This window comes from Phaenicophaeus curvirostris, chromosome 5, assembly GCF_032191515.1.
Source record: "Phaenicophaeus curvirostris isolate KB17595 chromosome 5, BPBGC_Pcur_1.0, whole genome shotgun sequence".
Lineage (NCBI taxonomy): Eukaryota > Metazoa > Chordata > Aves > Cuculiformes > Cuculidae > Phaenicophaeus > Phaenicophaeus curvirostris.
Window position 1 is genome coordinate 57,431,119 of NC_091396.1, and position 16,439 is coordinate 57,447,557.

Here is a 16,439-nt window from a genome sequence, read left to right on the forward strand (position 1 = left end):
CCGATCGGCTCCGGCTCCCGCAGTGCGGGAGGGGCGGCCTCGGCCCGGGCTCCGCCTCCCCCGCAGGCCCCGCCGCTGCCGGGGCGGCTCCGGGCCGCTCTCCGCCCCCCGTGCCGGCGTCGCGGCGGCTCCTCCCGTCCTTCCCAGCCGCCCCGGCGCGGAGCGAGGAGCGTCCTGGTCCCGGCATGTCCGACTCCGGCGGGGGCGGCGGCCCCGGCGGCGAGGAAGGCGGCATGGAGGTGCCGGGCTCGGCGGTGCAGAACGTGGCCGACGTGTCGGTGCTGCAGAAGCACCTGCGCAAGCTGGTGCCGCTGCTGCTGGAGGACGGCGGGGAGGCCCCGGCGGCGCTGGAGGCGGCCCTGGAGGAGAAGGGCGCGCTGGAGCATATGCGCAAGTTCCTCTCCGACCCGCAGGTGCACACGGTGCTGGTCGAGCGCTCCACCCTCAAAGGTGAGGCCGCGGCAAAATGGCGGCGGCGCTCGGGGGGGGCGCGCTTCGCCGCAGCCGCCGCCCTGATGAGGGGAGGGGAGGGGGGGGCACCGCCCGTCCCCGCCTCCCGCCGCCTTTGTCCGCTCGGTCCTGCTTTGGAGGGGCTCCCCGGGAGGCTCTTCCTGCTGCGCGGCCTCTCCGGCTGCTGGGCGAGGCGGAGAATCGGAGCGGAGCCGCCCCCGGACCATCGGCCTGCGGGAAAGGCTGTCCCGTGCTTGGTTCAGCGAGGCCGCCGATCGGCCCTGCGGAGCCTTCTTGCTGCCGGGAGAGCTCGGGGAGCCCCTGTCTCCCCGCCGGGGATGCCGCTGCCGGCACCGGTTATTCCAAAAGTGACTTCTTGTTGTCAGTAAATCTGCAACTAGGGGCTTTTTGGCGCAGAATCCATCGTAATAAGCAATGAAATCTAATAATTCCTTATTAACATAGATTTCATAGAACAGTTTGGGTTGGAAGGGACCTTAAAAATCCTCTAATTCCACCCACCCACCCCCCTCCCCCGCCATGGGCAGGGGCACATCCCACAGCCCAGGCTGCTCAAAGCTCCATCCAACCTGCCCTTAAACGCCTCCAGTGATGGGGCAGCCACAGCTTCCCTGGGCAACCTGTGCCAGCGCCTCACCGCCCTCATGGTGAAGAAATTGCTCCTTATGTCTAGTCTAAATCTGCCCCTCTCCAGTTTATACCCATTCCCCCTCGTCTTATCACCCCAAGCTTTTGTGAACAGTCCCTCCCCGGCTTTCCTGCAGCCCCTTCAGACACTGGAAAGTCACTATAAGGTCTCCTCAGAGCCTTCTCTTCTCCAGGCTGAACAGCCCCAGCTCTCTCAGCCTGTCATCATAGGGGGAAGTCCTCCAGCCCTATACATTTGTCCTATTAAAAAACCTAGGTTTGTACTATTAAACAAGACTTTTAGGCTGCGTACAGCTGCTGGTCTGCTTGCGAAATCTATTAAACTTCTGAATCTCCACTCCTCTTTTGCTCCTGGTTCAGTCTCTATAGATGCGTATCAGATCTTAATGCAGTCGTACTTCACGTGATGTTATTTTAAACATATCAGCAGCCATGGTTGTAAGATACTGGATATGTGCCCTGCAATTGCTGCACACAGAGGGAAACATCAGGAAGATTATTCCACTCATTTCTGAGTTTAAGATGTTGCTTAAAATATCCTGTCTTTGTTTATCTTATCCCTGTTTCTGATGATTATTCTCCCCCTTCCAAAGTCTGAGATGTCTTTTTCAGCAGGGGTAACTGTAGAATTTTCTAGAGTGAGGAAAAAGACCTCTGATACTCTTTATGAATTCATGATAGTGTTTAACAAGATTTAAAGAAAATCTATTGGATGTTAATAGGCTGCAGAGATGATTTCTAAATCTGTCTTACCTCTGGCTCGTGAAGTTGGTTATCCTTAGTGTGGGCTGGAAGATATGTAAGATAGTGATGATTGATTTGCTCCAGGCTTGTCACATACATATTATGTTTATGGTTAAAAACAAATTGAGATGTTTATTGCGCGTTTTAGAAGCTAAATGCTCATTTACTCTGGAGAGAAGGTATTTGATTGGTGTCTTCTGACTTAAATAGCAGTTATCTGGGGACAATAGGTTTTCTGATTGACAACCTGTTTTCAAATATAACGGATTCAGAACCTTCAGCAGTATATGGAGATCTCATTTTCCCTGACACTATTAAAAACTGTATTATTATTGAAGCTTGTGCATGGACTGAATAGCATGAAATAAATTGTTGATTATAGATACAATGGAACAGAAGCCATGTTTCTGACTAATGAAAACTGCTGTGTGGTGTCGCTAGGCACACAGCCTGCCAGCAGCTCTCATACGGGTCCTGTGGTGTCTGGTGCTGCATTGTTTTGTGGCCGGGCTCCTGATTCTCGGGGTCACAAATGTGACCCCCTGAAGCTGTGTCCTCTAGGAAGGGCCAAATGAAATTGGAGCAGGACAAGAGTCCGCTGTAATGTGCCTAGTACAGAGTGAGCCCCCAGCAGGGAGTGGCCTCCAACACTGAAATCACCGCATTGCAGCACAACTCTCCGCATCCCCAGCAATTACGTCATCTGCAATACATTGGCTGTGGTGATGCCCGAGTACTTCCCATGGCTTGCGTTTTTATTTTGTCAGGAGGTTTTTTGGTTCGGAGACTTAATTACTGAACTATTTAAAAAAAAAGTCTGAAAATACAAAGGAGCATATAAAAGGAGGGAAAGCAGCTATTAGATGTTCTCACTGGTAGTTATCTTGGTAGCGTATTTCTACAAATAAAAGCATATTGAGTATTGCAGAAGATTTCTCTCTGCTTGACATCTAGAATGTGGGTTATAATTTGCTTGTTGTAATGTTTTATCTTTTTTTATAACAGCCTAGAAAAGATAATGGATTTATGTTAAAAACCCACTCTGAATTTGAGAGTATTGCAAAGCCATTTAATTTGATCTGTGCTGCATAGGTTGCTGTAGAAATAGAAGGTTAGAAAACAGTCAGAATCACAGAATGTTTTGGGTAGGATGGGACCCCTTTAAAGGTCATTGAGTCTATCCCCCCTCCAGTGAGCTGGGATCCCTTCCACTGGATCCAGGTCGCTCAGAGCCCTGTCCAACATTGACTTTGAATGTTTCCAGGGATGGGGCATCTACCACCTCTCTGGGCAACCTATTGCAGGGTTTCATCACCCTCATTGTAAGAAAATTTCTTCTGTGTATCTGGTGTGAATCTACCCTGTTTTAGTTTTAAAACATTACCCTTTTTCCCCATCTCTCCTGTAATCTATTTTAAGTACTAGAAGGTCACTATAAGATCTCCTTGGAGCCTTCTCTTCTCCAGGATGAACAACCCCAACTTTCTCATCCTTCCCTTATATGGGAGTGCTGCAGCCCTCTGATCACTTTTGTGACCTTCCTCTGAACTAGCTCCAACAGATCTATGCCCCAGCCTGTGTTGATGCTGGGGAGTGCCCGAACCCATGTGCAAGAGATGGTTGAGAGAAAGGGGCAAATGCCTTAGAAACAGAATATTTCTTACGTAGCATATTTTTTTGCAGAGGATGTGGGAGATGAAGGAGAAGAGGAAAAAGAGTTCATTTCCTACAGTATCAGCACTGACATCCATTATGGAATAAAATCAAACAGGTGAGTCGGTAAAATAGATCTTAAGATTTCTACCTTATGAATGTGAAACCTACAACAGCAGATTTGCCTAGTATATCTACAGATTTAACTCCAGCTTACCTAGCGCTTCATGTGGTGTGGCAGTAGCTTTTCAAGGTGGAGGCTCTGATGGAGCAAGGATGTGTCATGAGGCTGGAAGGAATGGACTTAGGACTATAGCTCTGAGGTTAAAGAAGCAAAATCTGATTTGGCACACGTGCAAATGTGACATACGCAGCTTGGGTTTAGTAATCTTCAGTTATGTTTGACTCATGTATTTGCAGTACCTTGCTGTATATTTCACTCAGAAGCTTCATAAGATGTGTGCCTCCTTAGTGTGCCCGTACTGCAAAGTCTCTATTGATAGCTAAGTTTGTCTGTTTACTGAAATACAAAGATGTATTTATTGGAAGACTTTGAGTTCAAATCTCTAGATTTAGAAGAAAAATTATAAAGTATGATGATGCAGGTTAGCTTTTGATTCCTGTGACCTAAACTTGCAGTCAGATTAAAGCTATCCTAACTGACACTTTAGTTGGTAACTTTTCTCTGTTCTGCAGCCTGGCGTTCATTAAGCGTACGGCAGTGATTGATGCTGACAAACCGGTGTCTTCCCAGCTGAGAGTGCTCACTCTCAGTGAAGATTCTCCGTATGAAACCTTACACTCTTTCATTAGCAATGCTGTTGCTCCCTTCTTCAAGTCCTATATCAGAGAATCTGGCAAAGCAGACAGGTAATTCCTGCACCTCTCTTCTAATGAGTTAAAGTAGGTGTGTAATGAAAAAGAACAGTGACTGTTCAAGGCAAGTCATGTGAAATTGTTTAAGCACACAGCTTTGTATGATGCTGTTGGTGATTCTGGGGAACTAGTTCACATGGCTTAAATTTGTGTTGTGAATGAGTTTTGTCTTCTTATATGAAAACATCTATGTTTTTTCAGGGATGGAGATAAGATGGCACCTTCAGTTGAGAAAAAAATTGCAGAGCTTGAAATGGGCCTCTTGCATCTGCAGCAGAATATTGAAATTCCAGAGATTAGTCTGCCTATTCATGCAACCATTACTAATGTTGCCAAGCAATGTTATGAACGTGGAGAAAAACCAAAGGTTACAGATTTTGGTGAGAAGGCAGAGGATCCGTTATTCCTCAATCAGCTTCAGTCTGGAGTCAATCGATGGATTAGAGAGATACAAAAGGTAAAAAAATGCCCAAGTACTGAACTATGCAGTAAGAACTTATGTGTATTTTCTTCGCGGTTTAATGAGTGAAATACTGCTCCATGCCAGACATTCTGAAGACCAGGTTTCTGAGTCACCAGAGTTGTTAATCCAAGTGAAACTAATGTGTAATTCTAGATTAGACTAAACCTCGTCTAAATGTGTGTCTAATCTAAATTGCTCTGCAAGTAGCTGAGAGCATGACTGGTTTATCTCTGTTGTAATAGACTTCAGTAACTGGCAGTAGCTTTGTGAATTTTCAACTACTCTTCCAATCTTTACAGCAGATTGAGAGAAACGGGTCTGTTGGTTTGTTCTGTTATTTCCCCAGGTACATCAAGAACCAGTTCAGAACAGTTTTGCCAGTCATAGCCTGTAATCTCTTGTACCCCTGCCTGTTATTTGAAGAAAACTTGTGTCACTCTTCTACTGTCGCTCAGAAACAGCATTACAGATACTACTCTGGGGTTTTGTTCCACCATAGGCGTAGTAAATACCTCTTGCTCATGGAACAGTGGTACCTTTTCTTGCTCCAGAGCATAAAATGTCTACCTTCTTGCCTGACTCATGACATTAACCAGAATACAGCAGACAGGCAACCTTTTTAGGCTGTACTGAAGATATTAGACAAAGCTACTAAAACCAACCTTTAGGACCACTGGAATTAAACCTCAACTCTTATTGTGCTGTAGTTTCTACACTTCTCACAGAATGAATGCTAGAAGTGTCTGATGTTTGATTATTAAAACCTAGTAGATGTCATATGTTTACGTAACGTTTGGTGATAGAGCAGGTTTTTACAGTTCAAGCACATAAATTAAATGCTTTTCTCCCTCCCTTCTCTTTCTCTCTGTTACTTTGAAGGTGACCAAACTAGATAGAGATCCTGCATCAGGCACTGCGTTGCAGGAGATAAGCTTCTGGTTAAATTTGGAACGGGCTCTGTATCGCATTCAGGAAAAACGTGAGAGTCCAGAAGTTCTTCTCACTCTGGATATTCTAAAACATGGCAAACGTTTTCATGCAACTGTCAGCTTCGACACAGACACAGGTAAGATGTCTGTTCAATACAATTTTTCATAAATACCCCACAGAACTTCAGCTCTTACAAAACTTGAACATTGTGGTATAAAGAACAATGATGTTTAGAGTAACCTTGGTCTAATTAAAGCTATATATTTGATTGATGAAATGAAAAGTTATATTCAAACTATTATGTGTTATATTTAGGTCTAAAACAGGCTCTGGAAACTGTGAATGACTATAATCCACTGATGAAAGACTTTCCTCTGAATGACTTGCTGTCTGCTACTGAGCTGGACAAAATAAGGCAGGCTCTTGTTGCAATATTTACCCATTTGAGAAAAATCAGAAACACAAAATACCCAATCCAAAGGGCATTGCGTTTGGTGGAGGCGATTTCAAGAGATCTGAGCTCTCAGCTTCTTAAAGTGTTGGGAACCAGAAAACTGATGCATGTTGCCTATGAAGAATTTGAAAAGGTATGGATTTGCGATACTGGTGGCTCTGTTTTTGTATTAAGTGACTTTCAGGAAGTATTTCTTTGTGGAGCTAAAGTTTCCATTCTGAAACTCCACAGGTAATGGTTGCGTGCTTTGAAGTATTCCAAACCTGGGATGATGAATATGAGAAGCTACAAGTTCTGCTGAGAGATATTGTGAAAAGAAAAAGGGAAGAGAACCTGAAGATGGTGTGGCGTATCAATCCTGCTCATAGGAAACTCCAAGGTCGTCTTGATCAAATGAGGAAATTCAGACGTCAGCACGAGCAACTGAGGGCAGTTATCGTGAGAGTCTTGCGACCTCAGGTAATATTCTTGATCATTATCAGACAGGAAAATCTGTGTGGCTTCTTCAAGAGCATTTGCTGTTCCTTTAAAAAGTCACCAACACAAAACTAACGTACCGTTCAGGTTTGCTTTCTGTTTCCAAAAACAGTCTAGTTTTGAACCCTTGCTAATAGGCTTAGCTTTATTTGTGAGTTATGCCACATAATACGTGACATGACATAGAGGAGACTACTAAGTGTAAATGCTTGAGCTTGGCTAAACTGCAGTGGAAAACGAGATTATGCTGCACATAAAGTGGAAGTTTGTAAAGTAATTGTGTTGCCCCATCCCTGGTGGAACTTAAACCTGAACCATGACTGAAAGTTTGTTAAGGATTTTGTATTACTTAGGATTATTGCAGTGCTAGTTAAAAAAGACTGTGTTTAGCTATTTGTAGGTAAATCTTGAAGTATTCATCTCACTAAACTGTGATTTTAATGCAGGTAACTGCTGTTGCCCAGCAAAATCAAGGAGAGGTACCTGAACCACAGGATATGAAAGTAGCAGAAGTCCTTTTTGATGCTGCAGATGCTAATGCGATTGAAGAAGTCAACCTTGCTTATGAGAATGTTAAGGAAGTAGATGGGTTAGATGTTTCCAAAGAAGGTACAGAAGCCTGGGAGGCAGCAATGAAGCGTTACGATGAAAGAATTGATAGAGTTGAAACAAGAATAACTGCCCGTTTGAGAGACCAGCTTGGTACAGCAAAGAATGCAAATGAAATGTTCAGAATCTTCTCTCGGTTTAATGCCTTGTTTGTCAGACCTCACATTCGTGGTGCCATTCGTGAATATCAAACACAGTTGATCCAACGTGTAAAAGATGATATTGAGTCTCTTCATGACAAATTTAAAGTACAGTACCCACAGAGTCAAGCTTGTAAAATGAGTCATGTTCGTGACTTGCCTCCTGTGTCTGGGTCCATAATTTGGGCAAAACAGATTGACAGACAGCTCACCGCTTACATGAAGCGCGTTGAGGATGTCCTTGGCAAAGGTTGGGAGAACCATGTGGAAGGTCAGAAGCTAAAGCAGGATGGTGATAGCTTTCGCATGAAGCTCAACACTCAGGAGATCTTTGATGATTGGGCAAGAAAAGTTCAGCAGCGCAATCTTGGTGTCTCTGGTCGTATTTTCACCATTGAAAGCACTCGTGTTAGAGGTCGAACTGGAAACGTCCTGAAACTGAAAGTCAACTTCCTCCCAGAAATAATTACACTTTCAAAAGAAGTTCGAAACCTGAAGTGGCTTGGTTTCCGTGTTCCACTAGCAATTGTCAACAAAGCTCACCAAGCAAACCAGCTCTACCCATTTGCCATTTCTCTCATTGAAAGTGTCCGTACATATGAACGCACATGTGAGAAAGTAGAAGAGCGTAATACTATCTCACTTCTGGTTGCTGGTTTGAAGAAGGAGGTGCAGGCTTTGATTGCAGAAGGAATTGCACTCGTATGGGAATCATACAAGCTTGATCCATATGTACAGCGCTTAGCTGAGACTGTCTTCAGTTTCCAAGAAAAGGTTTGTTTCATCTTTCACATTCTGCAAAATTTTTTTCTTTATACTTCAGTAATGTGTGGTTAACAAAACGTGGAATCGAATAGCTGATAACCGGCTCTGTAGCTCTTTAAGTAGCTGTTCGAGTTGGCACAAACAGGCCAGCTGAATGGATCTACTACTGAAACTGATAGACTTGCTGCATGCAAATAAAGAAGAGTGACTAACCATTACTGTGTAATTATTTTTGCCTCTGTCTAACCTGTCAAGCTAAACATCACATTTTTTCTAAACCATTTTAGGTGGATGATCTGCTCATTATTGAAGAAAAAATAGACCTGGAAGTGAGATCATTGGAAACATGCATGTATGACCACAAAACTTTCTCTGAAATCTTGAACAGGGTCCAGAAAGCTGTGGATGACCTAAATCTTCATTCATATTCAAATTTGCCAATCTGGGTCAACAAGTTGGACATGGAGGTAGGATTGAGATCAAAGAGTAGCATGTATTTAGAGGAAACATTTTAATTAGCTGCAAAATGTTTTTTGACAATGCTGTTCATAGTCATCCAGGGAAAGTTACGTTTCCCCATTCTCTGAAAATTCCAGTGCGTTTTCAGTGTGTAGTAGATGCAAGACCTGTTTGTTTTTAGCTGTTGACTGTTGGGATCAATTAATTTAAGGGGAGATTTGTCTTTCAAAGAAAGTTTGATACAGCTTGACTGCCTAGAAGGTGCTGAGGAGCAAGGTAGATAGTGTGGTGAATGTTTGCTATGCCTTCAATATTCTTTGGTTCTGCGTCTTGAGTTAAGTGTCAGGTTATGACATGAGGCCAGCTTCAAAGCGGTTAAAATTGTTTCATTCCATTAAAGTCCATGAGGACAAGAGAAGCTTTCAATTGATATTCAGTGAAATGTTGGCAAAACTCTTAAGCCTCTCTAATTACTTAGTAAAGGAGTACTTGGTTCTTTGAGGTGCTGTAGTGCGCGTGGTGCCAGAATGTAAGTCATGAGTGAATATGCAGCTTTTTTTTCCAATGTGGCTTTTTTCTTTAGATTGAAAGAATTCTGGGAGTTCGTTTGCAAGCTGGACTGAGGGCCTGGACCCAAGTTCTTCTTGGACAAGCAGATGACAAAGCAGAAGTTGACATGGATACAGATGCTCCGCAAGTGAGCCATAAGCCTGGTGGTGAACCCAAGATCAAAGTAAGTTTGGTGTGGGGGGTTTTGTTGTTTTTTCTCCTTCTTGTCAGTTACTTAATGCAAGATCTACATATCTGAGGACTATATGGAAGATCTATCTTCTGCATCTGGTTTTGGAGGAAGGCTTGCCTCCTTCCGTTTGAGTGCAAGTTGGTTTTTCAGAAGTGTGTGCAACTCCATGAAGTTCAAAATCTTCATCTGCATGTAGTAGCATATGCCAGTAGAACTGAAGTCTCTTTATTGTTTCTACAGAACATTGTCCATGAACTAAGAATAACCAACCAGGTGATATACTTGAATCCACCAATTGAGGAGTGTAGATACAAACTTTATCAAGAAATGTTTTATTGGAAGATGGTAATCCTGTCACTACCAAGAATTCAAAGTCAGAGGTATCAGGTAAGCATAATGAAGCTGTATGTAAGTCTGAGCAATTATTTTCACTTCGAATTAATTGCGCTCAGTATCTTAGCGTGTTGCTCTAGGACTGAATCTCAGTGCCCTAGAAATCAATTTGTAACACGTGTAATTGCGGTTCTCAGGTCGGAGTGCATTATGAGCTGTCTGAGGAAGAAAAATTCTATCGTAATGCATTGACAAGGATGCCTGATGGCCCCGCAGCTCTAGAGGAATCGTATTCTGCTGTTATGGGAATTGTGACTGAGGTGGAGCAGTATGTCAAGGTTAGGAGGCTGACAGCATGTAGTGATGCTACATCTAAAATACACACGGGCTTTTCTCTCGGTATTCCTGGGGGTTGGGGATGGACGTGTCATTTGGAATATACTGGAAAAGTTCTGAATGTCAACTATTAAATACCTTAATTAGGTTTGGCTGCAGTACCAGTGTCTGTGGGATATGCAAGCTGAAAACATATACAACCGTCTTGGAGAAGACCTGAATAAATGGCAAGCCCTTTTAGTTCAGATAAGAAAGGCAAGAGGAACGTTTGACAATGCAGAAACCAGAAAGGAATTTGGACCTGTTGTCATAGACTATGGCAAGGTAAGAAATGGTAATTATTGTTTGTGATAAACGCATTAGATTTCAGAATGGGTTTATAACAGAAAATAGCAAGGCTGACATTACTGTTTTGTAACTTTATTCAACTGTAGGTGCAATCAAAGGTGAACTTGAAGTATGACTCCTGGCACAAGGAAGTGCTCAGCAAATTTGGCCAAATGCTTGGTCAGAATATGACAGAGTTTCATTCACAAATTTCTAAGGTAAGACAAGTGCAAATTCCAGTTTTTCACTTTCAGATCGACTGTTCTAGACTTCTAAAACACTGATTTGTGCCTCATACAGTCCCGTCAAGAACTGGAGCAGCATTCAGTGGACACTGCCAGCACATCAGATGCAGTGACGTTCATCACATATGTACAGTCCTTGAAACGTAAAATCAAGCAATTTGAAAAGCAAGTTGAGGTATGTTGTTTTGCTAATGATTCTTACTTCTGGAAATGTCAGGCTTAGCTTTTAAGATGCAGCTTCATCATATTCAAGTTCTCTTGAGAACAAACCTCCTACAACTACCTGAAAGGAGGTTGTAGAGGGGTGGGTGCTGGTCTATTCTCCCAAGTGGCAGGGGACAGGGCAAGAAGGAATGGCCTCAAGCTCCGCCAGGGGAGGTTCAGATTAAACATTAGGAAAACATTTTTCACCAAAAGGGTTATCAGGCCCTGGCAGAGGCTGCCGAGGGAGGTGGATCACCGTCCTTAGAGGGATTTAAATGATGAGTAGATGAGGTACTTAAAGATACGTTTTTGTGGCAGATGGGTTGGACTCGATGACCTCGCATGTCTTTTCCAGCCTGGTGATACTATGGTTCTAAACTTGAGCTTTATATCATGAGGAATCCTATGAACTCTGTAGTAAGCGCTTGTTAAAATATGTTGAATATTCAGCCTTGAAACTTAAATTAATTTTGTTTTTTTAACTTACAACCACTGTCTCTTGTAGCTTTATCGCAATGGTCAGCGCTTGCTTGAGAAACAAAGGTTCCAGTTTCCATCCTCTTGGCTGTACATTGACAATATTGAAGGAGAGTGGGGTGCCTTTAATGACATCATGCGTAGAAAGGATTCTGCCATTCAACAACAAGTAGCAAATTTGCAGATGAAGATAGTTCAAGAGGATCGTGCAGTGGAGAGCCGAACAACTGACTTGCTAACAGACTGGGAGAAGACAAAGCCTGTAACAGTAAGTAGTGGTGATAAATGCTCATTCAGCAAATCGGTAGATTATCTGCATTCAATAAGAAGCAGGCAGTTTATTTTCATGCTTTTTTGCAGTTTTTCATTTTCATTGATGGTAAAAGTCTTTTTGAGGGTTCTGTAATAACTTGCCAGAGTGTTGATTTTGCGGGGAGCAAAGGTGGCCAAGAAATTTACCCTTAAAATATAGACCTCTTAGGCGCAGAAAGCAAGACCACTGTAGTTGCTTGCAAAGCTTTGGCTGAGACAAGGGGTCTGTTGGAGACAAGCATGTACAGGGGTTCAGAAGCAAGCTGATTTTTGCCCCCCACCTTTTTTTCCTGAAGTGATATTTAGTAAAGCCAAAAAACTGGATGTAAAAGTGACATTATAATCTAGAGTAGTATGTAGCCATATGGTCAACAAAAGTGAGACAAACCAACATTTAACATTTTAGTCCTTGCTTTTAACTTAACTTCAACTTGTTTATAGGATTTTTGGATTAATGTATCCCATGTAAACTTTAGGGAAACCTGCGTCCAGAAGAGGCTCTTCAAGCTCTTACCATTTATGAAGGAAAGTTCGGTAGACTGAAGGATGATCGTGAGAAGTGTGCAAAGGCCAAGGAAGCTTTGGAACTAACAGATACAGGACTACTCAGTGGCAGTGAAGAGCGTGTCCAGGTACAACCAGCTCACGCAGCTTCTTGTCAGCTTCAGATAAAAATGATTCAATTCCATCTCTGCCTTAGAGGTGTCAAGGCAGTCTCTGCACTCGTTCAGTTCTAGGCTTAAGAGATTATCTGTGATCTCTTCCTTTACTGAAGCCGTTATGTCACTTGAGATGGAAAAATCTCATCTGGGTCACTTGCTATTGCAGTTCTGTTGAACTGGCAAGCTATCCAAAGGTTTTTGACATGTTAAAAGTATTCTGTTTAACTCCCCCGTGCTGATGACTTTGAAGAAATTTGGAATAACTGTTCATGTTTGATGCATTCTTTATTGTAGGTAGCCTTAGAAGAGTTGCAAGATCTCAAGGGCGTCTGGTCTGAACTCTCTAAGGTCTGGGAGCAGATTGATCAAATGAAAGAACAACCCTGGGTTTCAGTACAGCCTCGCAAGGTACTTCACTTCTCTACACACAAACAATGTAACTACCACAAGATATGCAACTTGGGAGTTAGACCTCTTGAAACAGGCATACTCAATTATTACATTCCAAATTGTTTTCAATGTTTAGATGTCTTCTTAAGTATCTTGTGAGCATGTTTTTTCTCATGCTAAGCTAAAAAGAATTCATAGGGCTTGTCACAACTCAAGTGATTTTGCAGGCTATTTATGCAATTCCGGTAGATTTGACATTGAGATAGGACTGCAACTACAGGGAAAAAACTGATGTCTTGAAATAGGCTGTTGGCCCTCATTAGTGAAACTTAATTGGTTTTAGCTCAATGCTCAGGAGGTAGAGAATCATAGGGACGCTAAGCTGTGAACTGCCTGTGACAATACTAATGTCATAAATCTTAATGAGCCCCATAAATGTCTACCTATAGAGTAAGCAGGTGTTCTGCAAATCACTGTGGCACTTCAGACATGTACAACTACATGCACAGCACTTCCAGAGAAAGATTTCAGTGCTTTTTATGTTACTGACAGCTTCGTCAAAACTTAGATGGTCTGCTGAACCAACTGAAGAACTTCCCTGCCCGGTTGCGACAGTACGCCTCCTACGAGTACGTTCAGAGGCTTCTGAAGGGCTACATGAAGGTAAGTTATACCCATTTCTAAAATGCGTGTATTTTACGGTTCAAGTTCAAGGATGTAACTTGCTTTCTTGCCTTCTGCAGATAAACATGTTAGTTATTGAGCTGAAATCTGAGGCACTTAAAGATCGTCACTGGAAACAGCTGATGAAGAGGCTTCACGTTAACTGGGTTGTCTCAGAGTTGACCTTGGGTCAGATCTGGGATGTTGATCTGCAGAGAAATGAAGCAATCGTTAAAGACGTGCTGCTCGTGGCTCAGGGAGAGATGGCTTTGGAAGAGTTCTTGAAACAGGCTAGTATCAGCTCTTGTATATATGCACCCAATACTAAATCAGAGCCTTGCTGTGGGGTGGCAGACACTTGTGTAGTAAACTTGTCAGTCTAAGCTGTTGATAGAGCTGCTGAGGCTTTCTGGAACACTGTTTGGGGAACAACTTAAAGCTGTGTAAGCTTCCTCTGATGAAACTTGGATTATTTGGGAAAACAGTCCTTAATAATGACTGCAAAAACCCTGCCTTGTAAAAGTTTTACCTGACTGCATAGTGTTCTCAGTGTTTTTAACAAAGGCCTAATCTTAAACCCAGAATCTTTGGGTATGAAAAGTAAAATCTGATTACTGTAATACATTTCTACTTTCTGACTATCTCAGAGCAGAAATCATGGATGTCATATCTTATAACATTTTTTTTCTTCAGATAAGAGAAGTGTGGAACACTTATGAACTGGACTTGGTCAATTACCAGAACAAATGTCGTTTGATTCGTGGATGGGATGACCTCTTCAACAAAGTAAAGGAGCACATTAACAGCGTGTCTGCTATGAAGTTATCGCCATACTACAAGGTAAAATGGAGAACAAAGTTAAAGAATCTTCATGTAATTTTGCCTTCCCATCTTCTTTAGGTTATATATTTCTTGGCAGGAACTATACTCACTAGTCAAGTTGACAGACAGTTAATTGCACATGCATACTTTGTAACTCTCAAACAACTTAGTTTCCATTAATAATTATTAGCATCTAACTCCTGATACTGTTAAAATTAATACTAATGCAGCTTTTAAACTTCAGGTGTTTGAGGAAGATGCCCTTAGCTGGGAAGATAAGCTGAACCGTATCATGGCACTCTTTGATGTCTGGATAGATGTCCAGAGGCGATGGGTCTACCTGGAGGGTATCTTTACTGGTAGTGCAGACATCAAGCACTTGCTGCCTGTGGAGACCCAGCGATTCCAGAGGTAATTCTTTATTGTTTTGTAATTTTCTTACCTCCCTTGGGGCACCACTTGGACACGCCTGTAACTTCATGACTTCAGTGTAGCAGCCTCTAAGTTGAAATACTGTATTCTTACCTGGTCCAGATGGATTGCAGCCCGACTATTACATGTAAGTTCCTCAAGCAAACAAACAAGAGATGCGTTAGATAACTATGACAGAAAAAAGTTTATAATAAACAGACAAGCATTCAATTTTTAGATGATGGTTGGGGTTCAGATGCCTTTCCTTGGCTAGTTATAGTCAGCTACATCAAGGATTTTTCTGGTATTTTGACTGCAACAAGCAGACTGATTTCTCTTGCTGCAGCCTTTAGTCTCACCCCTTAAACTTCATTTTCTTCCTCTGCTTTAAGTTGTTCTGGTCACCCTTATTCATTCCACACAATTCCAGTCAGATCAAAGAACCAGACTTATGCATCTCTTCAGGAGGTGAAGAAAAGTAGACCTTCATCCATGGAATTAATAGATTGAACATTGCAAGGAACTTAGATTTTGTTGTTGTGTACTGGAGGTAGTTGGAGACCTGTTTTGGGAATTTAGCCTTGTGTTCCTTAGGGCAGCCACAACTATTGGCAAGGCAGTGGTTATTTAGAAACAAAAAAATTCGGTGTTCTGCTCATCTACGGTTGCTGAGTTGTCACTAATGTACTGTTATTTTACTTGTAGCATCAGCACTGAATTTTTGGCACTCATGAAAAAGGTCTCCAAGTCTCCACTTGTGATGGATGTTCTTAACATTCAAGGTGTGCAAAGGTCATTAGAGAGACTGGCAGATTTGCTTGGGAAGATACAGAAGGCACTGGGAGAATACTTGGAAAGGGAGAGGTCCTCTTTCCCTCGGTAAGAAGTTGACTTTAGTTGATGTAAGGTATCTTGGTGCTTCTGTGCAGGAATCGGTGTGCTGTTCTGCAGAACCTTTGCTAATTTTTATGTATTGTATGTATGTTATTACCATCTAAATGCGTCACCTAAATACAGAATTCAGTTATAGCTATTTCTTGGGAAATGAAACTAAAACTTCCCCTAGTTGCTCATCTGTGGCTGGTTGTAGGATTCAGGTATTGTTTAAGGAACCATTTTAGCTGATTTTCTGTAAACTTGCAGGTTCTATTCTGAACTGCTTAATTCTGGCATTTGATTGAAGGTCAGTGTCTAATACTGTCACAGTCCAGTATTTAAGTCATCAGTTCTGACTTGCTTGTAGTCCTTAACTAGTTTGTCACTTAGCATGTAGCCTGTGTTGTGGTTTAGCCCCCAGCCAGCAGTCTAAGTATCACACAGCTGCTCGCTCCCTTTCTGCCTCTATGGGATGGATCGCAGAATCAGGACGCAAAGCAAAATTCATGAGTTAACATTAAAAACACTGTAATAGGATAACAAAGGTAGAGAAGATGATGATAATGATGATAATAAATATACAAAGAAGCAGTGGACTATTCGATGCAATTTCTCACCACACAATGACCAACCACGCAGCCCATCTCAAGCAGCGATCATGGATCAGCAAGCTCCAGCCCCTGGTGAACTTGCCTTTTATATACTGAGTATGAGACCGTATGGTATTGAATACCTCATTAGCCAGCTTGGATCAGCTGCCTGGCTGTGGTCCTCCCAGTTTCTTGTGCACCTGTACACTCATAAAGATGAGAAACTGAAAAAGTCCTTCACTTCTTAACAATAACTGAAAACATCAGTGTATTATCAACATTCTTTTCAGCTTCTCAGCTGTTGGGAAGAAAATTAACTGTGTCCCAGCTGAACATAACTATTACTTGGCAACAATTAAA

At 42.5% G+C, this 16,439-nt stretch overlaps 1 protein-coding gene across 1 annotated transcript in view; it reads left to right on the plus strand.

Annotated features, from left to right (window-relative positions):
* The first annotated feature begins 149 nt into the window (after nucleotides 1-149).
* The window catches only part of DYNC1H1 (dynein cytoplasmic 1 heavy chain 1), a 44,520-nt gene continuing 28,230 nt past the window's right edge, over nucleotides 150-16,439 (plus strand). Inside the window, exons 1-23 of the mRNA XM_069858827.1 lie at nucleotides 150-450; nucleotides 3,547-3,634; nucleotides 4,213-4,386; nucleotides 4,594-4,849; nucleotides 5,735-5,921; nucleotides 6,101-6,372; nucleotides 6,471-6,698; nucleotides 7,163-8,239; nucleotides 8,518-8,697; nucleotides 9,273-9,422; nucleotides 9,672-9,818; nucleotides 9,962-10,102; nucleotides 10,248-10,424; nucleotides 10,535-10,645; nucleotides 10,728-10,847; nucleotides 11,382-11,621; nucleotides 12,142-12,297; nucleotides 12,622-12,735; nucleotides 13,270-13,380; nucleotides 13,461-13,670; nucleotides 14,074-14,220; nucleotides 14,447-14,613; nucleotides 15,319-15,492. Coding sequence (XP_069714928.1) covers nucleotides 186-450; nucleotides 3,547-3,634; nucleotides 4,213-4,386; nucleotides 4,594-4,849; nucleotides 5,735-5,921; nucleotides 6,101-6,372; nucleotides 6,471-6,698; nucleotides 7,163-8,239; nucleotides 8,518-8,697; nucleotides 9,273-9,422; nucleotides 9,672-9,818; nucleotides 9,962-10,102; nucleotides 10,248-10,424; nucleotides 10,535-10,645; nucleotides 10,728-10,847; nucleotides 11,382-11,621; nucleotides 12,142-12,297; nucleotides 12,622-12,735; nucleotides 13,270-13,380; nucleotides 13,461-13,670; nucleotides 14,074-14,220; nucleotides 14,447-14,613; nucleotides 15,319-15,492 — 4,892 coding nt within the window. The 5' untranslated portion in view covers nucleotides 150-185. The remainder of the gene's footprint in view (nucleotides 451-3,546; nucleotides 3,635-4,212; nucleotides 4,387-4,593; nucleotides 4,850-5,734; nucleotides 5,922-6,100; nucleotides 6,373-6,470; nucleotides 6,699-7,162; nucleotides 8,240-8,517; nucleotides 8,698-9,272; nucleotides 9,423-9,671; nucleotides 9,819-9,961; nucleotides 10,103-10,247; nucleotides 10,425-10,534; nucleotides 10,646-10,727; nucleotides 10,848-11,381; nucleotides 11,622-12,141; nucleotides 12,298-12,621; nucleotides 12,736-13,269; nucleotides 13,381-13,460; nucleotides 13,671-14,073; nucleotides 14,221-14,446; nucleotides 14,614-15,318; nucleotides 15,493-16,439) is intronic.